The following is a 27376-nucleotide window of genomic DNA, read 5'->3' as shown; positions in this document are numbered from 1 at the left end:
AATGAAATGAATAGGAGAAGACTTACTTGGGACACGCCACCGGATTGGATAGAAGACCTTGTGAAACTAGATGCTTCTGAATTTGAAACTCATAGAAGAATAATTGTCATGTAACGGTTTGGGCTTTGCCCCTTTCTTTCACCAAAAGAAGAAAAAAACTCGAAAGCCGATTTCTGGTACAAATCAAGATCAATGCACGAGACAATATCAGCTTTTACAAATGTTTTCTGCACACACAAAAAGAAAATTGAGGCAGAGTGGGTGGAGCCAGTGATGAAGGAGGTGTTGGCAACACCTGCAAAATAATAAAAATATGATTCGAGTCGTGTCCAAGGACACCGTCCTTAAGAGTTATTCCGCCACATAGGTTAGAATAAAAGGCGGCACTCCCCAGGATTAAACGAACCCTTCTTGCGTGGAGTAAGGTGACAGAACAGCAGAAATTTAAAACTCAGGAGAAAAGAGAGGGGGGAGATTGAGCTCGGGGATAGAACTTGACGCCCACTGACCATACACCACACATTGCCTTTTATAGGCAGATAATATGTGACCGTTGGCTGCCATAATGCTGATTAAATATTATTTTAATGACAATTAAAAGAGCGGTTTTAAAACAATTAATTAAGGTAAATTAAATCATTTTAAAGCTATTAAATCTGGTTAATGAAAGAATAAAACTGACTAATAAAAACACATAAATGCTTCAACGGTCATCTCTAACGGTCGATTCTAAAGATTCTTCTTTTCAACTATTTTATTAGCTCAAGCTCACATCTTAGTAAATACTAAGGTTTTCTCAATCTTAAGTAATATGAGACTTCTTTTGACACACTCACAAACTAAAACTCTAACAGGAGGATCAATTGAAAGCCGTAGCTCGAAGTGAACATTTTCCTTGAATATGAAATAGTAGAGGAGTTTGAAATTATTGCAAGTTTTAGTTTCTTCTTCTATTCAATTCAGCTTGTCTTCTCCATTTTCACTGGAGAGAAAATGCGTGATGCTGATCAATTATGCTTTCAGCCGTTATCAATGTAGATCCGCATGTACCATTTACCATGCAAGATAGCTCCTTTATGACTATTGCGGATCTGGAATTATATAATATAATTGCCTCATTTTAATCTTATCATCCTTTTTATAGGCAGAGAATATTTTCTTATTAATATAACACACCTCATTAAATTTATTATACAAATATACAAAATCTTATCCTTGATTTATTATTCTATACTTTATTATTTTCTTGAAAATACTTATTAAATATGTGTAAATTTGAAAAGTTATTGAATTTTAAGTTAAGGTTTTTTTTATTCCGATGAAACATATTGAAAGTGTTTTTTAAATGAAGTTAAAGGAATAAAATATATACTCTTCTAATTCTATTTATAAAATAAAAATACAAGGTTTTTTTATTTATAAGTCGTGTTATCAAATTGTTCATATGAATGTATAATTTTATTTTTCGGGTTAATATAATTTTTTGCTCTTCAGATTTGCTTTCATTTTAAGTTTAGTCCTTTAAATTTTAAATTATAGGTTTTGGTCATTCAAGTTTCTTTTCAACTAAAATAGTGGTTCCTAATCCAATAAAAATTTAGATCATTTTACCCCCGATAAACCAAAATCTATAGTTTGAAACTTAAAAGACTAGAACCAAAATAATGACAAACTTAAGGGACCAAAAATTATATTAATCCTTTTAATTATTATTGTGTAAAGTTTGTCCTCAATTCTCATTAAGTATAGTGTATATTAGATTAAAGTGAGGTTGAAAATTTATTAAATTTTAAAATAGAGTTGATAAAAATTAAATTTTAATTGGTCAATTGTACTAAATACTCCTTCTAGTTCTATTTATAAGTCTTAAATTCAGGAAAGGTATGATCCATTTTATAAGTTTTAATTTGTGTCTGTCTTAATATTTAATGTATTTTTTTAATGTTACTCTTAATTATCTTTCGCTTATCATATTTCCCTATACATTCTTTTTATCCTTTTTTTCATTTATTAAAAAAATATATTTGGAAATAAAAATCTATTTCTAACCTATTTATTATTTATAATTAATTTTAACTAATTATTTATTATCTATGAATTATTTATTTAAAGTTGAAAAAAGCTCCTATAAAGGATTTTAATTTGTCTACTTCACTGACCCTAAGCGCAAGAAGCCCGCTTTACAAGTAACTAGGTTAGAGAATCCTAGAATAATTGGAGTTGGCGTTTCTTTCACATAATTCAAACGGCATGTGCCTCTTGCCTTTCAATATGCATTTTAATAATTTTACCTTCGGTCTTAATTATAAAACCTTATTTGTAGTGTATCAATAAAATTTTATAATTAAGACTAGAAGTAATAACATTAACAAGGACATGACAGAGAAAACCGCATGCACATTTGTCCAAATAAAAAATTTATCAAAAATGGGGAAGAAAAATTAGTGATTTATGCATGATAAAGAAACATTTAACGTGATATTAACGATGGCTTTTAAATTAACCACTACAATTATTCCATATTTACAAAGCCACAACTTGTGTGACTTATTTTTTTGGAGAATTATAGAGATCAAAAAAATAATTATCAATAAATATTAATAACAAGTGAACAGTTGCCATTTCCTACTCCAAAATTTTGTCATTACAAGTTGCACTTTTTAGTAATTATATTTCTTAGTTGAAATTTTATAGCAATTATCTCTAATTTTTTTAGGGTTATGATAAAAAATACCTATAAATTTATATCAAAAATTCACCAAACATCACATACTTTTGTTGTATGCAGATCTACCTATGCAAATTTAAAATGAATGCAAAAATAATACCATCGTTAAAACACCCTAATGTTTGTTACTTTTGTTAATAAGATTCACAGTATTTTTAATGAAAATATCAAAATATCCTAAATTAAAAAAAGGTTAATGGTAAAAAAAAAATCGATAAACTTGCGCCAAACAAAAAATGTATATAGTCTCTGATCATTATCTCCTTTTTTTAATTGAGATATTTTGTTAGTTTCATTAAAAATATTGTGGCCTCATTACCAAAAATAATAGAAAGGAAGGGGCATTAAAGTACATAGTGTTTGGTTTGGTACAAGTTTATTACTACTCCGATCTTAATTATGAAACATCATTTGTATATAAACAAGATCTTATAATTAGGATCGGAAGTAGTAATATTTTTAACTCTTAACTTTTTATTTTTAACCCTTAATCTTTTATTTTTATACGCATGAGATAATTGTGACACCGGATACAAAAGCCAACATCATTATTGAGGCAGACGCACCACCCAGCATCATGTACGTTGTTGCTGGTAAAAAAAAAAAAATCATGTACGTTGTTGGTTATGAAATAACACCATGTTCCCTATTATATTGGACGCAGCTTCCCTCCTTTTCCCTTACCATCCGCTGCCCTCCTTTACCTTTGATACTGCGCCGTTTTGAGTGAAAGCAAAGGAGGGTGAAGGCTTTTTTTTTTTTAATTTAAAAAAAATCTAATACCTTAAAATATTTTTTTCAGTGTCATTTCCTATCCTAAATTAATTGTTAATACACTCAACAAGGTAAAATAATTTTTTAGTAGCACCTAATATTTAACACCCAGCATTCTAAGATATTTCTTAATAGCATTTAGTATTGTAAAATAATTTTTGGTCCACTTAGAAGGCTAAAATATTTTTTTTCAATAACACCTATGTAACATCCAACATGTTGCGGTATTTTTTTAGTAGTACCAAGTAGCTTGTGCTAAATTTTAGTGACCATAAAATATTATATGACAAATTACTTCAAGATACTAAATGTTATTAAAAATATTTTTGGGTGTTGGATATATTAAAAATTAATTTATGATATTGAGTGTTATTAGAGAAATACTTTGACATGATGGGTATTACTTAAAAAAATTTAGGATACTGGATGCTATTAAAAAATATTTTAGGACACTGAGAGTTAGATATTAAGTACTATTAGAAAAATATTTTAGAGCAGTAAGTGTATTAAGAATTTATTTAGGATACTTAATAATACTAAAAAAAATATTTTAGAGCACTGATTTTTTTTTTTTAAAATAGAAAAGCACTCACTCTCTCGTTTTTCACTCAAAAGTCAAAACGCCGCGGCTTTGCGGGCAGAGGAGGGCAGCGGATGGTAAGGGAAAAGGAGAGAAGCCGCGTCTGTTCCTATGACCCTTCCCTTTGTAGAGTTGTCTGTCATTAAGCACGGTTATGAAGGTACTATTTGGTATGGGAGATATGGAAAAGAGAAGGAAATTTTTTTTAATAAACTCTATTTAAAAAATAAAAAAATGGGGTTTTAAAATTTTAGTAAAAAGAAAATAATAATATAAAAGAGTAATAAAAATTAATTAAAAGTTTTTAACTCCACTTTTTAATTTTTTAAATCAAACTTATTAAAATTTTTCTTCACCTCTCTTCCTCTCATTTTCCCTCACATCAAACGAATCCTTAGAAAAAGTCAAATCCTATACAGTTCCCTTTTTTTAAAGGTTTCCAGAATAACAAGGTGATACAACTCAGCCCTAGACATGACTTAGTACAACTCAGTCTCTATACTTTTGATTCGGTTAAAACTCACTCCCTTGTGTGAGTTGTTGGTTATGAAATACTCCTCCGGTCCTTAATATAAGATCTAATTCTTGAGTTGGTTTTGGTCCTAAATATAAGACCCATTTATCATATTTATCAATTTTCTCTAAATTACCCCTATAGATACTCTCTCAACCATAATCAAGTAAAAGAGGGAGATAAGGTATTAAGAAAGATGATTGTAGTGTTTTAGGAAAAATGTGTCATATTTTTTATAATTAACCAACTTACCTAACTTCTTTAATCTAATCAAATTAGTTAAATGAGTCTTATATTAGGGACCGGAGGAGTAACACCATCATTGTTGAGTACGACTTCCTTTCCTTTTTCTTTCTTTGTTTTTTTTTTTTGCCAGACTTCCTTTCCTTTTTCGACCTCACTTGCTCCCCACAACTTCTCTTCTTTAAAAGGTGGGACTCCAGCCTTCACATTATTCATGTCATCTCGGCATTTTTTGGTGCTTGTTCCCAAGTCAGCACAGTCTGACACCTGAAAAACAGAAAATTTCAGTCCTTGGTAAGAGGATTTGAAAATCTACAGAACCTAAATTATGGCTTTACGAAATACACCACATTAATAAACTAGAATAATAGTTAAAACTAGTATTTCCATTACAATAAACGCAGTGTTATTTTCATATCAAAACCAAGGATTTTTTTAGACTCATCTACGTTGAGTATGGCTTGCTCACAATTCAGTTCTTTTCTTTTTGTCGAGTTATAGCAATAACTAATCTTGTTACATCGTAAACTATTTAAAACAATTTTAGTGCTAATCTTAAAACCCTCTCAGTTCAGTCTTTGAAAAAAATCAAAAATCACGCATCCAGGAACACCTTTTCGGTGTTGCATAATTTACCAGTGCTGGGACCCAGTGCTGTTGGGCCCAGCACTTTTCTTTGTCTACCACATGGTACTAGCTCGCAAAGATTCTTTTGCGCACGTTTCTGAATTTAATAGCATGGTAATTTAGGGTTTGTTTGGATTCTTATTTTAAAAACAATTTTTTGTTTTTAAAAACAAAAAAAACGTGATTGATGATTTATTTTTAGTTGATTGTTTTACAAAACCAAAACAACTTTTACATATTTTTTGTTTTTGCTTTTGTGTTTTTTATTTTTTATTTTTTGAAAAAAATTTTGAGAAATCTTTTTCTCTTCTCACTTATTATTCACTACTTATCATTATCAGTGACAATCATCACTTACCATATGTGGTTTTTTATGGTTTTTTCTCTTAAATATGATTTTTTTTAAATTATTATCCAAACAAATTCTTTTATTTTTTGTTTTCAAAAATAGTTTTAAGAAACAATTTTATAAAATTGTTTTGAGAACAAGAAAACAAAAAATAAAAACAAACAGGCACTTTATGGTTATTATGATTAATTATTGGCTTAATTAAATAATCCCTCCTATTCTATTTATAAGTTTTAAATTTGGAGAGGAGTGTGATTCCTTTTATAAACTTTAATTTAGGCTTGCTTTTATATTTAATGCTTTTTTTCAATTTTGCCTTTAATTTGCGTTATTTTTTTAATCTTATTTCCTCACACATTCTATTTGATCTTTTTCTCATTTATTATAAGAGCATATTTGAAAACAAAAGTGCTCTTCTTTTAATTTGCGTTAATATAGGACCTAATTATTGAGTTGATTTTTGTTCTAAATATAAGACTTATTTATTATATTTATTAATTTTTTCTAAATTATTCCTATAGATCACCCTTAACCATAATCAAGTAAAAGAGGAAAAGATGATATTAAGGAAGATGATTGTAGTGTTTTAGAAAAAAACACGTCATATTTCTTATAATTAACTAATTTACTTAACTTCCTTAATCTAATCAAATTAGTTAAATATGTCTTATATTAAAAATCAGAAGAGTATATTTTAAACATGTTTACTGCTTTTAACTAATTATTTGTTATCCATAAATTAATTATTTGAAACTTATAATAAGTATTTGATGGAGTATAGTCATACCAATGTGTCTTCTTTTGAAACGTTCATCCATGCCCTTTCAGTCCTTATTATTTGTCACTTGTAGGAGTTTCTAATATATTAATCAGAACATTAAATAAATAAAATCTTTATCTTTTATCCTTATTAAAAAGATATAGATACTAGGGGGATAAAAACTAATATACTTTCTCTCACTTGTTCCTTTTCTCTTCACTTTTATTGTAATTGATAGGAGTAAAATTGAAAATAAAATATTAAAAATGATATTAATGACAAATAAAAAAAATCAAAATCTTCTCTTAGACAAATAATAAAGATTAGGATGGTATATTCAAATTCCCAACAAAATTGTGCTAGCTACCAGGGTGTTTGCATCTGCTTTTATTAAATGCTTATATATGTGGCATCGGGTATCTCACAAAGTCAAAAGTTATTTTCCAACACAAATCAGTCACTGTACGAGACGATATCAGCTTTTACAAAAAGAAAATTGAAGCAACCCATCGTCCGTGGATTCAGTGGCGAGGGGTTGGACTTAGTGCCTGGTTGTCACTTTGGCACGGGTTCGATTTCTGGGACTGACACTTTGTTGTGCCTCCATCACGGCGTTTGGGGAGGCATATGGCATATTCGCAGCCTTGTGAAGCGGGGTTTTCTGGAGCTAATTTCCATGAGGTTAATGCTCTATAGCCAAGGGGAGGTGGAGGCATGTGTACTCTCCTACCTGGTCCGTGGGCCTGTAGAGCGGGGTTAGTTTCCCTGCCTTTGGATTGGGTTGAGTCCAAACCCTTCCTAAAATTTATTTCACCAAAAAAAAAAAAGAAAAAAAAAAAATTGAAGCAGGGGGTGGCCGGGTGGGTGGATCGGGTTATTAAGGAGGATAAATTGAAAGCAATAACCGGGAGTGAACATTTTCTTGAATCTGAAATAACAGAGTTGTTTGAAATGATTTCAAAATTTAATTTCTTCTCCTTCTTCTTCTTTTTTATTGGAAAGAAAATGTGTGATGCTTATCCATTGATCTCAGGTCTCAGCCATCATCAATGTAGACCCGGAAATACATATGGTAAAATTGAAATGTTGTCAAATGTTTGGACGGAATTAATGTGTTTTCAATTTTTTATTGATTTCAATAAAATACTCTTGTAATGTTAAACATAAGATCCAACTAGAATGTTGGTTATGGTCCTAAAAGTAGGACTTAATTCATTTTATTTATCCTCTTTATTATTTTTTTTGAAAACTAATTTACATAACTTACAAAATATATGCTCCATTTGGTCTTTTTTTATAAGAGCCAAAAATTTGAATTGCCGTATTTCTTTTTATAAGATCTCATTTGTAATTATTTAAACATTTAATGTATTTTTATCATTTTTCCTTTTATTAATTTCAAATATTGCATTACTTAAAATATTATTATATATTTTTTAGTTATCCCTTATAAATAAGGGCATATGTAAAAAAATTATTTCTTGTATATTTATTAGTTTTAACTAATTTTAATTATTTTTTGAATCGTGTCATTCAATTATCAGGCTCTTATAAAAATAACTGAAGAGAGTATAATTTAATGTTGCATATAAAAATATTTAAAAATATAATGCCAAGTTTGTTAGAGTTAAATAACTTACTTAGCTTTTTAAATTTTTTAAATTAGATCAGCGATTTTTGTATACATCAAATATAAGGGGAAAACACAAAAGTCTTATAAATTAGAAAAACAATAAATTGGGAGATTTTAGGTGATGTTTAGATAAAAATCAAATCATAATTTTAAAAATATTTTTATAAAAATTAAATACCCGTACATAGAGTAGTTTGTGTCGTGTTTAAACAGTGATTCTGATTCCGCCTTTATTCACTTCACTGACTCCGCAGCTCAGGAAGCCAGCGTTACAGGTAAGAGAATCCTGAAATAATTGAAGTTAGAGAATGAACAGGTGAAGCTTTTCCTTCACATAATCCAAACGGCACGTGCCTCTTGCCTTTCCATATGCATTTCAATAATAGTAATATTAATGACGACGCGATGGAGACCACAAAACCACATGCACATTTATCGGAATTAAAAAGGATTAGTGATTTATGCATGACAAAGACACATTTGGCTTGATGCTAATAATTATGATTCGTTAGCCAGAAAACAAAATGTTCAATTGGAAATTCTTAATTGTCCGGTGTCCATACTTTATCTCATTCGTACTGCCCTTTAGCTAAATAAATTAGACAAAACATCGTGTTTACATAAATAAATCATATCGTAGCTATACGTTCTCTCAGTTTTTAATTTAGTGTTTATGTATTTTTTAATTAAATTATTTAATTTTATTTTCTTAGTATTTTAAAACATTAATAAAATGTCAATCCCATTAAATGTTTGATTCTCCAGACTGCAGGATAATAAATGGATATAATAATACAATACTCCTCCAATCCTTAATATAGAACCCAATTTTAAATTGGTTTTGGTCCTAAATATAAGACCCATTTCTCATATTATCAATTTTCTCTAAATTACCCCTATAGATACTCCCTCAACATAACAAGTAGAAGAGGGAGATGGGGTACTAAGAAAGATGAGTATGGTGTTTTAGGAAAAATATGTCATTTTTTTATAATTAACTAACTTACCTAACTTTCTTAATCTAATCAAATTAGTTAAATTGATTATATTAAGGACCAGAAGAGTACATTATCTATGATTCTATCCTGTTCAATGAATGAGTGATATGGTCCCTGTCAACCCCATCTTCCTATCAGAAAGATATATATATATATATATATATATATTTTATAAACACTCTCAAAAAGATATTAATTTCTCATAGTTTATATAAATAGCGACTCAAGTAATTGATATTTCGATATTATAACATATAATATGCAAATTTTAGCAAATAATAGGGTAGCAATATTTGAGAGTTATGGAATTAGCTTCTAGGGAGCATTTGATATTAGGGAAATGGTAGGAAAGAGAGAAGAAGGAAGGAAAAATTTTAATGAATTTGATTTGAAAAATTGAAGACGTGGTTTTAAAAGTTTTTAATTAATTTTTTGATATCTCATTTTATATATTTTTTGTGAAAATTTTATAATCTCACTTTTTTATTTTTTTTAAAAATCAAACTCATTCAAACTTTTTCTCCCGTCTCTTTTCCTCTCCTTATACCAAACATAAAGTTAAGCTTCAGGTAATAAACTTAAAAAAAGGTTAGTGGTCTAATGATGACATCATATATGTGAATATATTACATCTACAAACAAACAATGGCGTCAAATCAATAGTGTGAATTTTTTTATTATTTGTTTTGAATCCATTCAATTTACGCATGATTGCTTGTATTGTTATCCTTCTTACTATTTTTTCTTGAATTTTATTTTGGTTTTTCTTCTCTTGTTTCATTATTCCTTTAATTTTCAATTTTAATTATTTTATATTTAATCAACGTAGAACATAACTAAGCATAGTTGTCAATACTAATTGCGGTTGTGCGTAGAACAATTGCATCTAAGAATGTTACCCAAAAAAAAAATAAAAGTCTCGTTAAATAATAATGATTTTGATTATTTGGAATTACATATGTTTAATTGCTTATATTGAGCGTTCCAATTCCTGTCTTTCATCATAGACATGTTTTTTTGAACTAATGTTTTTTTTATGCTCATATTTTTTTTGAACTAATCATGAAAGGAATATTAAGTGATGATATATTGTTAATATTACCTCATGTCTTAAATATAAAAACTTGTTTAACTTTATTTTAATCTTAAATATAAGATTTTAATTCAATTTGTTTTTATATTTATCCTTTTTTTTAAGATAGTCATTGTAACAATGATAGCTCTAGCCAATACACTTGATTAGCAAGGATATTTTAAAAAAAATAACACTTATTTATTATAAATAACTCATCTGACTAGTTTGCTTAACCTGTTTAAATAGTTAACTCATTTTTATATTAAAAACCAGAAATAATATGTCATAATACATCTTATTTGAGTTCCGACTTCTGGGTTTTTAACTTACAAGAATAATGAGTATTCCCATCAAAAAAAAACTAATAGTATTCAATAATAAACTTAGAACCCAAATAAAATTCCGTGCAGAATTAAATTTAAATAATCAATGAATTAATTCATTTACTCCTTCACTTTAAAAAATTTATAAATTACTGTTAATTTACCACAAAGTTAAGGTAGGGGGCCTAATCTGGCCTTTCAAGACTGCGCACCCCGAGGCAAGGTTTATTATTTTTTTTCCCCGGAAAATAGGCCCCATATTAAAAAGGTATTTAGGTAAAAACAAAACTATAATTTCAAAAATACTTTTATAATATACGAAGTAAATATGTAGAGAAGTTTGTTTCGATTTATAAAAAAATATTTATAAGAAGTACTTCTAGGATTAACCAAATACCACCTAAGGAGATAAAGTTTAGAGCTTCTTTTTCAGGCAAAAAGGAAAAGTTAAGAGATTCTTCTGGCAACAAAAAACGAAAAGGAAAAAATGTTCTGGAACCTGATTAAACAATGCATCACGATGCGCAAGCTTCATTAATTTTTTATTCTGAAACAATTTGACTCAATAGCTTTCCAGAAGTTGGCCAAGAAAAAGAAAAAGCTTTCTGAAGGATGATTGGTTGATTATCTTGGGAAGACCTACCAACACTAACTCTTGTTTGTTCCCGATTGAGATTAATGCTGCTGATTCATTAGTTAGTTAATAAATTTACACGCATTAAACATTGCGCTACTCTGGTACTATATATGTATAGTAAGGAATTTAATTACTAACTGTTAATATAAGAGTTAACTAACTGATTTAAATAGATTAAAAAAATTATTTAAATTAATTATTTGTAATAAATATATATTATCTTCTTTAAGGTACTTTTGTTAATCATGTGTATCAATTAAAAATGTCATTTAATAAAACGTTTAATATGAGCAACTATTAAAAAGATTAACTTGAAAAAAATAAATAAATATAAAAGACAAAATGAATTGGATCTTATATTTAGAATTAAATTAAATATCAAATTAGCTATTATATTAAAAATAAGAGATAGTAGTTCATTTTTTATCTCCACCAAGTCAATTTTATCTGAAGTGGAAAAAAAAGTCCGGAACAACTATTGGCTGTTGTTGTTTTTCACAATTTAATGTTGAAGTAAAAAGGATCTTTTGGGGGTGCTTGCATGCGAAAAAAATCATAATTTTAAAAATAATTTTATGATATACAAAATAAATATGTAAAAAAAAACTTCAATTTATGAAAAAGCGTTCTCCAAAAACACTTTTGAAGAAGAAAGAGGAAATGGTTATTATTTAGAAGTTATAATTTACCTTGTTTTTCATGTTGTAATATTTATTGCGTCTTTGTGATTAGTAATTGGTAGGTGTAATTTTTTTAATTACCTTTACCATAAATACACACAATATTCATACTTTAAATTATATTATATTATACTACATGATTTTTAAAAAAATTTAAAACATATATTGTTAGATGAAAAATCTTTAAGTGCTAGCTATTTTTAACAAGGATAAATATGGGTGGTTTTTTTTTAAAAAAATAAAAGGTCCACGTCCAAATGAACAAAAACAAGCTGATTTCGCGTTATGGGCCCCGATGATAAGTAATAATGGACATTAGGCCATGGTCAGTCGGGGTCTGTGGAGGTAAAATTAAAAAACAAAAATACCTCTTGAATTTTAAAATTTTAAAATAGTCTTATTTACCACATTTTAATAGCAATTAACCATATTTAAAAAGTAAATAATAACATATTTTTGCAGTAATTTTTGATTTGAGATTTTAAAATTTAAGACATATTTTTTGGAATTTTCCCTTCTGTAAGTCACCCTTTTCATGTTAATGAGTTTGCTTGAAGATAATGATTTATTATATACTGATGTAATAAATTTCTATTTGAAAAGTCAACTGTAGAATGGAATTTGATTTTAAATGACAATACGTTTGAGGGGTAAGCAAACCAAATAACTCAGGTTGCATATGCTTGATCATAATTACATATAGATGATGTCTAATTGCATACATAACCTAATTACATACTCCTCCGGTCCTTAATATAAGACCCATTTAACTAATTTGATTAAATTAAGGAAGTTAGGTAAGTTAGTTAATTATAGGAAAAGTGCCACATTTTTCCTAAAACACCATAATCATCTTTCTTAATACCCCTTCTTCCTCTTCTACTTGATTATGGTTGAGGGAGTATCCATAAGGGTATTTTAGAGAAAATTGATAAATATGAGAAAGGGGTCTTATATTTAGGACCAAAACCAACATAAGAATTGGGTCCTATATTAAGGACCGGAGGAGTATTTTTTATCCCAGATAGCATATGTTTAATTCTAATTGCATATTATGCATGCCTAGTTGCATATCACTAATCCTAATTACATATCCTTGATCCTGAGTTTCATATGCTTGGTCTTAATTGCATATCAAGGATTCCTTGTTGCGTATAAGATCTAGTTACATATCACTGATCTTAATTACATGTTCTTGATCTTCAATTGCATATCAATCCAAATTGTATATTGCGTGTGCTTAGTTACATATAAGACCTAATTGCATATCGCTAATCCTAATTGCACATCTTTCATCTCTAGTTGCATATGCTCGATCCTAATTGCATTTTATTAAGGGTATTATAGTAATTTTATTTCTCTTTTTAATTTTTCAAAAGGATCTCAAAAGTTCATATCCCATTCTACAATTAACTTTTTAAATGGGGATTTATCCCCAAATTTCCCTATATTATTTAATATGTATAATTTATTGTAAACATGGAGGCAACAAAATTTATTGTAAATAACATAAATGATAGATGATATGTTATGTCTGGATGATATATATCATCAGTCATATTTATAAGTTTTAAATTTAAGAAAGACTGTAGTTTATTTTATAAACCTTACTTTGACTTGGCTTAAAATTTAATATTTTTTTCCAATTTTGTTCTTAACTATTTATTTCTTCTTCTTTGCCATACTCTCTTATCACATTGCCCAATACATTTTCTTTCATTTATTATAAAAACATATTTAAAAATAAAGATATATTGCTAATTATTTATTATTTTTAACTAACAATTTGTTATCTATAAATTAGTTATTCAAAACAGGAGTATCTGCATGCATATATGGGTATGACTGGGACGTGACAAGAAAAAAAAAAAAGGTCTGAGAATGATGTAAAGGACTAACGCAGCGAAAAAAATAAATAATTTTTCAAACATCATAGGAAAAACCAATTTTAAAAAAGTTAAATTAATGAAAATATCTTTGTATGGTCCCTAAAATAACTTAACTGAGTTCAAGACGCTCAGTTGCAAAAATTGGGAGGCCTGGTTTCGAAATATTAATTATAAATATTTGACACTCCCTTTTGAAATAATTAATATTTTTCACAAATATCCAACAAATTAACCCCATGATGCTGCTGGTTTTAAAACAACATATGATTGTTTTGTTTTTACTAATAATTCAATATTTCACGCGATAGACAGACCAATCTCATTTCAAAAGCACGAGCAGACGTGCAAGGAATATTTTTATTTTTCTGTCCTTATATTATAATAGTCCCTGCACTTGTATGCTCATTTCATTTGATTCTAAATATACAAGTTACTTGAAAAATTTATTTTGTTCATAAATAATTTTCTTCAAATTATTCCTATTATTATTTATTAATGCATGCAACTAATCAATATGGTTAATTTCTAACATAGGTTATCAAAAGAAGGGTAATTTAGGAAAACTGTTATATACTACTAATCTAACTATTTTTTTTCAAATCTATATATTTAGTTACCTAAGTTTCAGGTTTAAGACCATTGGAAATATAATATTAACAAATGAAACCATCAGTGACGAATAATGTATTCTAAAAGATACGTACTTATGAAGTAATTATTATTTTAGTCGTGAATAAGAATATCACTTTATGTAAAGCATATTCCCCTAAAGGTATAATGACATACGTAAACTGATCAGAGTGTAAGGTGTAAACTAGGTTATTCAAATTCTGGTTAAAAAAAAAAACTAGGTTATTCAAATAATCATAACTTTAACACGTTCTTTCGGTAAATAGTGCATTGCAAAATGAATAATTTAATATCATAACATGTGAAAAATGTGATATGATTATTTTATATTTTTTTATGATAATGATATATTGATGATCAAGTCACATGATGGAGGTTGAAGGTGACATTTCTGGCAGCAATGTAATTATCCACTAATAGATATGAAAATGAGAAGAGGGGGCAGGGGTCTATTTTTTTTTTTTTTCAGGATAGAGGAGTAGAAGTTTTTAAGATCCAATAAAATGGCTTTAGATCTTCAGCGTTGTCATTTTAAAAAATAATTGTAAAAACTTGTTTTATATTTTAAAAACTCACCCTTCAAAACAAAAGTTTTATTAGACAGACCTCAATTTTATTTTTAATAAATAAATTATATTTTAAATAAAAAATATTTCAAACATATACCGATCACACCAAAGCCCAATGAATAATTAACAATTTAGTACAATAAAAAAATTAAATGAATAACCCGGCAACTTAATTAATTTAGGTTGATCCAGAAAGTAAAATAAATAAATAAATAAATCATAATAAATATGGCATGACGTCCCTAGAACAGTTTTGAATAAAATTATATTATAATTAAATTAATTTATAAGTTTTAAAAAATAACAATTTTTTGCAAGTAAGTTTAAAACATAATAAATATAAAAAATTAAGTAAATTAATGTTTTCAACTCTCAACTAACTTTATAATTTAGAATCCCCCTGTTAACTTATGTTTTAATTAATAAACGTTATTTTCAGAATCATTTAGAATCCACCGGCAATATTTCAAAATAGAAAGATTTCCATTATATTATAATTAGATTAATTTATAAGTTAGATAAATTAATTTAAAAATAATAATATTTTTGCCACTGAGTTTAAAACACAATAAATAATAAATAAAAAATAAATAATAAAAAGTAATAAGTAGATTAATGTTTTCAACTCTCAGCTGACTTTTATACAAGGTAGTATGATTTATTGTTACAATATTTTTTTAAAAATAAACGTTACTTCTTTGGCGAAAAAAAAAACGTTATTTTCAGAATCATTTAGAATCCCCCGTAATATTTCAAAATACAAAGGACTAAACAGAAATAAATAACAAAGATAAACTATTCTAAATTTCTATCTAAAGGGTGTTTAGAAGCACTCAAAAGTACTTTTCAAAAAATTATTTTTGTAAAACGAGATAATTTTTTCATATATTTACTTCATATACCGTAAAAATATTTTAAAATTATGATTTGATTTCTATTAAATCACTTTTTAATCCTGATACGAATTGCGATAAAGGCAAACATACATTTACTTTCAATTGCTCACTCATGCAAAATTATTACCGTCTCTGACGCTAAGGGGATCCCTGGAACCCACCCAAAAGATTTGGCGCCAGGTCTGAAGATTATAAATTCGAGCCATGAAGGCCATGATTTTTCATCGTAGTGATAGCGAGTGGAAGATACTAGAGAGGTCAATTGCGATTAATTCTCAGAATCCAATCGGCATATCTAATTAACCACACAGCGTCATTTCATTCCCTCTGATCAATCTCCATCTGCAAAAGATGGCAGACGTGGTTCGCTGGTTCAAGCTGATGAATATGATTTTGCTGATGTTGTGTTTCGCCAGCCTGAATCACGTCGACGTTTTGGCTCACGTTCATCATGTAATCGGGGAGCAGCCACTGTCTAAGATTTCCATTCACAAGGCCACTTTTGCGCTCGACATTCGCGCGACCATTAAAGCAAACCCTTCTTTGCTTGGCCTCAAGGTACTACTTCGCTCGTCTTTGATCTTTGTTTAATTAGTTTACCCTTTCTAGTTTCTAGTCTTCTAGCTGTTTGAGTAATTGTGTCAAGTGGCAGATTAAGTTCCAAGTGATAAACACTACGTACATGGAATCGCGAAGCTTATGCTGCTTTTTATGTCTTGTATAGCGTGAAAATGATTATACTCGTTACAAACAGGTTTTTCTCGCACTGGTTTGGTGAATAATATGATATTTCAAACCATTAACCTTCTGGAACTTTTTTTTTTTTTTTGTAACGTTGTAAATCATGCTATATATTTACAGAACTTCTAAAGCGTCTTGTCACATATGGTTGCAGGGTGACGATACAGAATGGGTGACTATAGAACTCAATGCCCCTAATCCATCTGAAGATGATTGGGTGGGAGTATTTTCTCCTGCAAATTTCAAGTAACCCACTTCTCTGCTTTGAAATCGATGTAGTTTTACTTCTGAATTCTCTAGTCACTGTCAATATGGTGGTGTCTGGTGTGGACCAATTTTTATCATGATAGTGTCAAACTCTGAGCAGCGTATTCTTTGAAAAGGAACTAAAGGGAACGTGATTTTATACATCGCAGTTCAGCTACCTGTCCCCCGGAGAACGGAGAGTGGATCGAAGCACCATTCATATGCACGGCCCCAATAAAGGTGAGTATGTTGTAAGCCATATATACCAGATTGAATAAACTTATATGCCAGATTAGCTTGTGAATCTGATTTGAAAAGTAACAATTTTGGTTTTTTTTTTTTTTTTTAACCTGTGGTTGATTTGAATCTTTGTACGCTTGACCAGTACAAGTATGCCAATGACTCCAACCCAAACTATACAACAACAGGGAAAGCTGTCTTGAAGTTCCAGCTGATCAATCAACGTGCAGATTTCTCATTTGCATTATTTTCCGGTGGACTTTCAAATGTGCGTCTCTGATATCTTATCTTTTCTTTTTCTTGGCAAACACGTCTATGATCTTCTCTATTGCGTTTAATTTCCATTTTATTGTTAAAACATAGAAAATTCGTTTTATTTTTACTTTATTATTTATCTAGCATTTTCATTCACAAATTCAGTGCATCAGACCATGGCTCTTGACATCAAGGAGGCCGGCTTTTGTTGAGAATATGTATTATGCAGATGATGATTATATCATAGATAACTAGTAACAATTATTTGAACATTGCAGCCTAGACTTGTGTCAGTTTCCAATTACATATCATTTGTCAATCCTAAAGCGCCTGTCTATCCACGCCTTGCACAAGGGAGATCTTGGGATGAAGTAAGTTCATCTTCGTGCTTGACATCCTTGGTCCTATATTTGCCCAAATAATTGTACTCGCCATTCCTATTTATCCTGATATGAAATGATTTAGTGATTATTGATCAAGTTAACAAACATCAGCAACCCAAAATTCGTGATCTATAATTTTGATACATTCATTGTCATATTCTTAATTATAACACACCCTGAAAAGATACTGTATTGTTGAGACATCGTCATCTTACGTTATGCATTTGAAACTGATACCATGGTATTCCTGACCATCCTGACTTTCTGTCAACATGGCTCCGTTTGCTGAAAATGTGAACTTCAACAAGAACTACCTTTTGAGATTTTCCCCCCATTGCAGATGACGGTTACCTGGACGAGTGGATATGACATAGATGAAGCTGTACCCTTTGTTCAGTGGGGACCTGAGGGAGGAAAGAAAACGCGATCTCCTGCTGGAACATTGACTTTCACTCGCAACAGCATGTGCGGTAAGAATTCTTCAAACTGTGCTCGGGACTGCACCTCACTGGATTGTTTATTACATTATCAGTATGTCGTTGTGTCTAATTATTCTTCAGTAAAGGTCCTTTATTTGCATAGATATGCTCTCTTAAGACCCTTCTGTTATACTTCCTTGTAAAAAGGATACCAAGGAGCACAAACTAAGCAAGAGGAAAACCTTGCAAAAAGAAAAACTAAAAGAAGAATGAATTAAAGATTTTTTTTTTTAAAAAAAAAGCAAAAGGGAGAAGTTTGCAAATTATGAAAAGATGATGAGCTCCAACCATAAGAACTGGGTTCACGGTCCATGTTATTATGCCCATTATCCATGTCATATTGCCAGAGGAAAAAAATTACGATCCTTAAACAATTTGATGACAGTTTGTTAAGCAAATGCTTCCTGAAAACCCAAAGGTTTATGTTTTTATTATGGACGCATGTTGGACAAGGAACCATTGAAACACTCGGGATTGTGCTACCTCTTGGATTTTTTCAAAATGGATCTATTGATTGAGTGGGATTTTACATTGGTGCTGCATGGCGTTGATATTTTGATATTCTACAGGTCCACCCGCACGGACTGTTGGCTGGCGTGACCCTGGTTTTATTCACACAAGTTTCCTTAAAGATCTGTGGCCAAATTTTGTGTATGCATTTAACAATCATTTTATTATAATTCTGACACTACGAGAGGCTGGTAGTGATTGATCTGAAGGAGTTTTCTTTTTCTCTTTTTTTTTCCCCCTAAATTCAGGTACACTTACAGATTGGGGCATTTGCTTTCTAATGGATCTTATATCTGGAGCAAGCTTTACTCGTTCAGGGCATCACCATTTCCTGGACAGAACTCATTGCAGCGTGTCATCATATTTGGTGACATGGGGAAGGTATATTATTAATGACTGAGAACCTCATAAATGTAAAGAAACCATTGATGAAGATAGTCATCTCTGACAATGCTCAAAGTAAATGGACAGCAGGACATGTTTATGTTTTGACAAGATAAACTGCTTTACGATTGATGGTTTCAATCTTCGTAAGAAAATTTTACTAAAACTTTCAACATCGTTATGCATGCTGTTCTTATCTACAGTTGAAATTCCTTTTCTGTTAAGCAGACACACCAGCTTCAGTTTGAACTTTTCTAGTGAAGTTTATTTACATAAATTTCAGTATTTCACAATCTCCTTGTACTTTTGTCATTGAACTTCAACTTTTGATCTTATAATTCATGACTATCTGGTGCATCCACATGGTACATGGACTTGATTGCTCATTATACTCCTGCAGCTATGATGAGACAGAAAAATCTGTAGCTGCAATCATTTGCTCAATTTTCTGAATTTTTAGCTTCATAATGGCAACACCAGAGAGGATTGATTTCGAATCATTTCTTTCATAAAAGTTTACGCTATAAATTTTACACAATAGTATCATGGTAAAGTATTTACTTCTCTTCCACATCTCTTAGGCTGAACGTGATGGTTCAAACGAATACGCTAATTACCAACCTGGTTCACTGAACACTACTGACCAGCTCATCAAGGATTTGGATAATTATGAATTTGTTTTCCACATTGGGGACATGCCATATGCAAATGGATACATCTCACAGTGGGACCAATTCACAGCTCAAGTGGCACCAATTTCATCCGCGGTGCCATATATGGTCGCAAGGTTCACCTGATTGCCATTACTTTCTTCCGCTGATAATTATGTTGATATTTTTTTTAGTATCTAAATCAGAATTTACCTGTTATTATTAGAATAAACAGAGCTTGTTTATTCATTCTGCAGTGGAAATCATGAACGTGATTGGCCAAACTCAGGATCCTTTTATGATACTGACGATTCAGGAGGAGAATGCGGTGTGCCGGCAGAAACCATGTATTATGTGCCTGCTGAGAACAGAGCCAAATTTTGGTAAGTTACATTTATTCACTCTCACAGAATTAACATAGAATTGAGCACATGCAAATTAAGGGATCTGCATTTTTGGGTTATAGAAAGAGCATCAGTGTTGTAGTTTCTGCAGCGAAAAGATCTGGAATGCATTTGGACTGATATGAGAAGAACTGGTGAAATTTGCAGGTACAAAGTAGATTACGGTATGTTTAGGTTCTGTATAGCTGATAGTGAGCATGACTGGAGACAAGGATCAGAGCAATACAAATTTATTGAGCATTGCCTTGCAACAGTAGATAGGCGAAAGCAGCCATGGTTGATCTTTTCTGCTCATCGTGTGCTTGGGTATTCCTCCAATAGTTGGTATGGCTTGGAAGGCTCATTCGAAGAGCCCATGGGAAGGGAAAGCTTGCAGGGTCTCTGGCAAAAGTACAAAGTAGACATTGCATTTTATGGCCACGTCCATAACTATGAAAGATCATGCCCCATCTATCAGGTAAATAAAATGGCCTCACATACCATGATACAATATTATTAATTTTATGAATAAATGATAATTTTATCTTCCAATTGTCAGTCCACATAGTCTAAATTTTTAGAAGTTAATGAGTGCACGAGTTATTAGTTTTTAAAAATAACACTCTGCATATTAGTTATTTCATCAAGTGAACCCTCTGTCTCTAAAGATTGAAGTGCAAAAAGTTTCTTACTTTATGGAACTAAGGCTAAATATGCCTAACGATTCAAAGCCTAAACTGTGAATTTGCGCTAGCTTTTTCTCAATGCTGCAATGCTGAACTTACGGTCAATTTCATTCTAGTTTTCTAATGATTTAATCGTATGTAATGCAGAATCAATGTGTGAATTCTGAGAAGTCCCATTATTCTGGTACGGTGTATGGAACAATTCATGTTGTTGTTGGAGGAGGGGGAAGCCACCTGTCAGCCTTCACCAATATGACCCCTAATTGGAGTATTTACAGAGATCATGACTTTGGGTATGGCAAATTGACAGCGTTCAATCACTCATACCTTCTATGGGAGTATATGAAAAGTAGTGACGGAAAGGTGTATGACTCTTTCACAATATCAAGGGACTACAGAGATGTGTTGGCCTGTGTGCATGATGGTTGTGAGAAAACCACCTTAGCTACTTGAAATGAGCCTGAATCTGTACTCGTGGTATGCTGCAATAATATGTATTCTCACAATAAATTTAAGTACACTCTGCCTGGTGTAGTATAAGCTTTCAAACTAATTACTAAATCTGTCTTATATAGTATAGAGGTCAACTTATATCATATCTCTCTATGAGAAGTTTCATTAAAATTTTGAAATCCTTTTCAATGTAGGAAAACACAATTAAGAGAAGGAAGGAAAAACACAATTAAGAAAAGGAAGGAACAGAAAGAAAGTTGGTTGATTTGTTAAGAAAATAAATTGAGATAAATAAAAAATAATAATAAAAATAACAAGAAAGCAATTAATGCGCAACTACCACAGCTCGAAATAATGATGAGTTTATATAAAAATAATTTACTAAGTTAAGAAAAACCTAGATAATATCTAGGTTATGATTAATTAATTAACAATTATATCTAAAAAACTAACATATAATTATCTCCCAATTAACCATTTAAAAACCACTTAGCTTGTGAATTTAGTTAAACAAATGTATCTTATTCTTTTAAATGAGTAATATAATGAAAATTCTAAAACGTTAGCTACTTGTACGAATTAAAATAGAAATCTATTAAGATGAACTTGTATAGAATATGAGGAGACTTAAAATTATATTCATTGAAAACTGCAAAACATAATTTTTATAAAAAAACATGAATTAAATAATAGTCTATATAAAAGAAAATAAATCCTAGCTTATGAAATTCATAAAAACAGTTAATTTATAGATTGAAATAGTAACTCAAGCGATGTTATCTTGTCTTCAGGAATAAAGAAGGCTAGCCATATATATATATAAGTAGACGATATCCTAACTGGACAAAAGGGCCAAAAAAAAAAAAAAGAAGCTAAGTACCTCTGTTTATTGCTTCAAGATGCGTTGATATTATTATTATTACTACTACTATCACTAGTATTATTATTATTATTGAAATAGGTCCTTTAAGTAGTTTCCTCAGTTCTTTTTTTGGGTCGGAAGTCGCATCCTCAGTTCCCTACCATGTTCTCCTGTATAATTAATAAAAACATCAATATTTATAAGACGTATAACAAGATAAATCATTTCATTGTTCCTCATTCTTCAAAGGAGCTATGTATTTTCCTACAAAAACAGATGCAAGAACCGACCAACCTTATCCCACCTCTGGAACAATGACATAACCGTGCGCAATATGAATTGAATTTCCAGTACTTTGTGGAAAGGGAAGTCGCACATTGTTCCAAGTAGACTCTCAAGAAAAATGGTTTCAATGGCTCAAGAAAGCATAATCATACAGAAAACGGTTGAGAAGGATCTCACTTTACAAAAAAAAAAAAAAAAACAGTTCAATAGTTTCATGGAAACATCAGAATTATACACGATCTCACTTTCATACTGTAGTTAGACTTAAGGAAGTAACTTGCAAACTGAACATGTCACAAACACCTCAAGTCCACCGTCTTCTATCCCTTTTAGGAAGCCACAGATCAATCTATTTTTATTCCTACACAAAAAGGAAAATCAGATATCAAGAACTGAAAAGCTGTTCATTCTTGAAGTGTGTTAAACCCGGCTGTCTGGAGGCAAAGGAAGAACACCATCAAAGAAATCACCAAAATAGCCTCTGGGCTCGTCCACCAGCCTTGAGATGATATCTCTGAGTGTGATCACTCCTTCTAGATCACCATCATCAGTTACAACATATACCCTATGAATCTTCTCATGGTCAAGCAATTGAATCAATTCTTTGATTGTGCAATCCTTTTTGCATGTAACCAAGGTGCTTAACATTGGAAAGACCTCTTTGTGCTTCTTTAAGTAGCTTTTAACTGCCGTCAGGAAGTCTTTTACAGTAATAGCTCTGTCATATTATAAAACAACCAATGAGAATGCCACATAGGAAATCAAAAGAAGTTATAGATTGGTAATGGCAATAGGCAGGATGAATAAGTCAAATCCATGAGATCAGATGTGCTGTCAAACCTATAATCGTGGTAAATTTCTGGAGCAGTTAGCAAGAACTGAACATCTTGTAGGCTTATGTTACCCACAGCCTTGTCGCTGCCCCTTTCTATCACGGGTAACCCTCCAATCCTCTTTTTCCTCATCAATCTAAATGCCTGAAGCACTGGTTCATCCTCATAAACCTGCAAACAAGAAAAAAGCATCCATTGTGAAGGAGATCAACAATTATCACTCTCCTTGAGAAGGAAAAATAATATGCCTTGGTTTAAAGCTATATTCAGATAAACTGAGGTATATAACTCGTGTTTAAGACATGTCGATCGGGGAAAGCTTACTTCAGATGTACTAGGATTATGGAAATCAATATTAGATTCATTGTAACAAAGAATTATGCTCCAGCCAACAGAAAAAACAGATAATTCCACTGCAAGTAAGGTATGCTTTCTTATAGCATAATAGATTAATTAATGTATCTTTGCAATGCAACATATGCGGGTGAGATGTTTTTTTTTGGGGGGGGGGGGAGATTATCTCAGTATGTGAGTAATAATTGCGTGGTATCATAGCTAAATCTTTGCAATTGTAGCAGGTATATTATTACAGAGTGTGGCATGACTGGTCATGATGTTTTGATAAGGGTTGCAAGGGCTCACCATTTGTATTATCTCTGAAACAAAAATTCAACTCAAGACAGTTACACACCTTAATGATACAGTCAGGTGTCATTACAGGAAGACCAACTTCAGATAGTTTCTTGGTTCCCCAACTCTCGAACCACTGAAGCCCCACGCACTCTGCCAACATATGAATAACACCAGACTGTGTGATAACATTATCAATTTTTTCTGCACCCAGATCTACCACAGGAATACTCTTCATATTATACTTGGAAAGTAGCAAGAGCATGGTCAGAAATGAGTTGGATCTTTGCAATGCAAGAAACGGGGCCCAGCGGAATGATCCTGAAATATCACAAACCTGTGTGCTAAACAGTTAGCTAGTGATATAAGCTTAAATCAAAACAACTAAAAGATTTCTAAGCTTTTGGTGAACATTAAAAGGGGACCATATAACCTTGGTATTCTTATAAAATTCAGAAGACGTTAAATCCTCAAAATAGTTGCCGGAAGTTGTTGAAGCAGATCCAAATCCTAAGCCCCCAAGTTCTAAAGTATAATTGAACCCATTAGCCGCATCTGCATTAGCATCTCCACCGGCAGGACTCTTAGGAGACAGAGGCTCAGACTGTCATGGAAATCAATTACTACGTTAGCTTGGGGTGAAACATGAAGCATAAAAGAGAAATACTACAAGAACCACCTGGTGCCAATTTACGCAAACCACATTTTTATTATCGTACATGTAATTTATTTCTTCATTAATTCAGCAGATTCCATGCAGGCAAGTAAGTTGGGATGCTAACCTGTTGCAAGACCCATACAACAATTCCTGCAAACTCAACTATTCCGATATATCTGTCAATCCAAGTAGCACCTTCAGGTGCTTTAACATCCACCACGGGTGCGCTCAGAATATTGTGGTGTGCTAGTGTTTCAACAGCTTCCGGTAGGGTGGCGTCTGATTTTATCTCCACCACTGAAACACAGAAATTTTACATGTTCATACGCAACCCCATTACAGAGGAAGAAAATAAGAAAAGAAAGGGATTGGTTATATGACAGACTGCAACCAGATGCTAAGATAAAGATGATGAGTGAGTCAATTGATCAAATAAATGTCAATCGTCAGTATATTGAATTTTCATCTGGATTGATTTGAAATCAAATATCATTGAACGATTCAGCCATTCCATGCATTCTAAGCAAATGATCGCGCGAAATAACACGATCATCACCTTGACTTGAAGGAGCTGAAGGGAAAGCAGACACAGGGATGCTTTCGAAGCAAGCGTTGAGCTTCTCGGTGGGACTTAGCTGTGGCTCCTGAACGTCCCACAGATCCTCCACTCGCATCCCAAGCTTCGCCTCTGGGCTTCGTGGACTCTCTCCGATAGCCGCCATAACTCTCTCTCTCTCTCTCTCTCTCTCTCTCTGGTTTGTCTCCGTCCCTTGTCTCGGTGATCAAAGTGCTGACAAAGAGTGAGCACCACAGTCTCTTAAATCATTGAAACTAAAAAAATCTACTTCCACTGTAACTACTCCGATTTTATACCTGAGACCCTTACCGTTAGATCTGTCGACTTTTAATTTTTCATCGTGGACTTAAGAGCGTTTCAGAAACTTGATGGCTCTGATGACATTAATCGTTACGTGTGATGAACTTTAGTGGGTCAAACGAAACTTGGCTTCATTTCCACGTGTTATTCGCATTGCTTATCCATATCCATGTTTTGTAATATTTTAGAGTCATCATCCACATCCCGATTTTACTATGGGCCATCATTGTGTGCTACACTAACATGCGCCGGCACGTGCCTTGCGCTCCGTTACCGTCCTCGTCATGAGCCGTACATTTATTAGATTCAAAGTATCCAAGTTTATTGATTTTTTTTTTGGCATTACATATAAGGAAAAAAAATCCACATTTCCGCGAGCAAGTGGATATGATATTGAAAAATAAATATTACCTTCGATCATAATTATAAGAACTAGTTGACTAATTTGAAAAGATTAATAAAAAGAAGTTAAATTTATTTGTCATAAATAGGTGTTGTTTTTTCTAAAATATTTTTGCTGATCAAGTGTATTGGCTAAAACTACTATTATTAGAAGGGCCATCTTAAAAAAAAACGCATGAATATTAAAGACAAAATGGATTGGAGTCTTATATTTAAGATCAAAATAAAAAAACGAGGTCCTATATCAAGTACCGGAGTAGTATGTAAAAATAAATCTCATAATTAATATGTTTCTGTTTGTTTAGATAGATCACTCTGCCGTCTGAATTTTGTATATCATGGCGTTGGAAATTTGTGGACCATCATGGTCAACTCCCCTGCCCTCTTGATGAGTTATTTAGATGCGGCCATGCAGTTTTCAGAGTTTAAGAAATTATCAGCCTCACATTACTACAAAAAGAAGAAAAACATTAATACTATGTAGTGAGATAATACTTATTATTGCTGTAGTATTAAATACTCCGGTCCTTAATATAGGACCCATTAGTGGTTAGTTTGGTCCTAAATAAGACCATTTCCATATTTATCAATTTTCTCTAAAATACCCTTATGGATACTCCTTCAACATAATCAAGTAGGAAAATGAGTATTAGATGATTATGGTATTTTAGGAAAATGTGTCACATTTCTTATAATTAACTAATTTACCTAACTTCCTTGATCTAATCAAATTAGTTAAATGGGTCTATATTAGGATGAGTATATAACTTCTCAAATTCCAATTTACAGGTCAATTAGGATATTGATTTTAGTTCTCACTTTATTTATCATATTTATTATTTTAGGAAAAATCCCTCAATGTGTCATTAATAAGGAGGGTTTACGAAAAAAAAAAATTTAATAAATTTAAGAGACAAAATTTAAGTCTTACATTTAAAATCAAAATAAATATCTCCACATAGAAGAAAATGCTATCTGTATTTTATTTTTGAGAGGATGAAGTATTTTGCAAGAACAGGGATGCGTCTGTGAGAAATATTTGGTTTTAGTAGGATCTTGTAAGTTGCATGTTTTGGTGCCCTTGATGTATTTCGCCCATGTGATGCCTCAATAAATGTCTGTCTAATGAACGAATGGAAATTAAATTAAAATGAGTATTATTATGGGTGGTGGGGTCTACTAAGTATTAACACACCCACTTTCAGTATGAAACTGTTTTATTATATCATTTAAGCTGAATTGCCATACAATATTTATTTCAAATAGTAATCATTAAAAAACTTTGTCTATTTAATTGCATAACTATAATTCAATTTTAAAGAAAATTTCAAAAGAAAATGAGCCTAATTTTTAAATAAAAATAAGTTGACCCCATTACGTGTACGCGACAATTTACAAAACAGTAATTTGTCAAGGGCTTACGCCAACACTAAAGGAATAGTAATTGTACCTAGCATATATTGAAAAAAGAATAGCTAAGTACAATTAAGTAACTAACAAGAGTCCGTTTAATT

At 31.1% G+C, this 27376-nt stretch overlaps 2 protein-coding genes across 2 annotated transcripts; one reads left to right on the top strand and one right to left on the bottom strand.

Moving 5' to 3' along the window:
• Positions 1-16146: 16146 nt before the first annotated feature.
• On the top strand, positions 16147-21436 carry LOC114723072 (nucleotide pyrophosphatase/phosphodiesterase). The gene is made up of 12 exons (XM_028909215.1): positions 16147-16463; positions 16801-16892; positions 17063-17132; positions 17278-17400; positions 17666-17758; positions 18111-18240; positions 18819-18900; positions 19008-19140; positions 19725-19930; positions 20051-20176; positions 20345-20654; positions 21010-21436. Exons 1-12 carry the CDS (start codon positions 16257-16259, stop codon positions 21313-21315), a joined length of 1878 nt encoding a protein of 625 aa, XP_028765048.1. The 5' UTR covers positions 16147-16256; the 3' UTR covers positions 21316-21436.
• Positions 21437-22503: 1067 nt separating this feature from the next.
• Positions 22504-25361, bottom strand: LOC114723174 (SNF1-related protein kinase regulatory subunit gamma-1). The gene is made up of 6 exons (XM_028909332.1): positions 25140-25361; positions 24708-24880; positions 24359-24529; positions 23987-24262; positions 23303-23466; positions 22504-23180 (listed from the first exon to the last, which is right to left on the bottom strand). Exons 1-6 carry the CDS (start codon positions 25303-25305, stop codon positions 22883-22885), a joined length of 1248 nt encoding a protein of 415 aa, XP_028765165.1. The 5' UTR covers positions 25306-25361; the 3' UTR covers positions 22504-22882.
• Positions 25362-27376: the final 2015 nt, after the last annotated feature.

This window comes from Neltuma alba, unplaced genomic scaffold (genome assembly GCF_004799145.2).
Source record: "Neltuma alba isolate B1F8T4 unplaced genomic scaffold, ASM479914v2 tig00012124_pilon, whole genome shotgun sequence".
NCBI lineage: Eukaryota > Viridiplantae > Streptophyta > Magnoliopsida > Fabales > Fabaceae > Neltuma > Neltuma alba.
The sequence above is the reverse complement of the archived record's forward strand: the minus strand, read 5'-3'. Positions and strand labels throughout refer to the sequence as shown.

Coding starts and splice junctions, on each gene's coding strand:
- LOC114723174 (XM_028909332.1), bottom strand. CDS start 25,305: ATGGCGGCTATCGGAGAGAGTCCACGAAGCCCAGAGGCGAAGCTTGGG. Junction 24,881..25,139: donor TTCAGCTCCTTCAAGTCAAG/GTGATGATCGTG, acceptor TCTGTGTTTCAG/TGGTGGAGATAAAATCAGAC. Junction 24,530..24,707: donor TTGTATGGGTCTTGCAACAG/GTTAGCATCCCA, acceptor TTTCCATGACAG/TCTGAGCCTCTGTCTCCTAA.
- LOC114723072 (XM_028909215.1), top strand. CDS start 16,257: ATGGCAGACGTGGTTCGCTGGTTCAAGCTGATGAATATGATTTTGCTG. Junction 16,893..17,062: donor TTTTCTCCTGCAAATTTCAA/GTAACCCACTTC, acceptor TATACATCGCAG/TTCAGCTACCTGTCCCCCGG. Junction 19,931..20,050: donor GTGCCATATATGGTCGCAAG/GTTCACCTGATT, acceptor TTCATTCTGCAG/TGGAAATCATGAACGTGATT.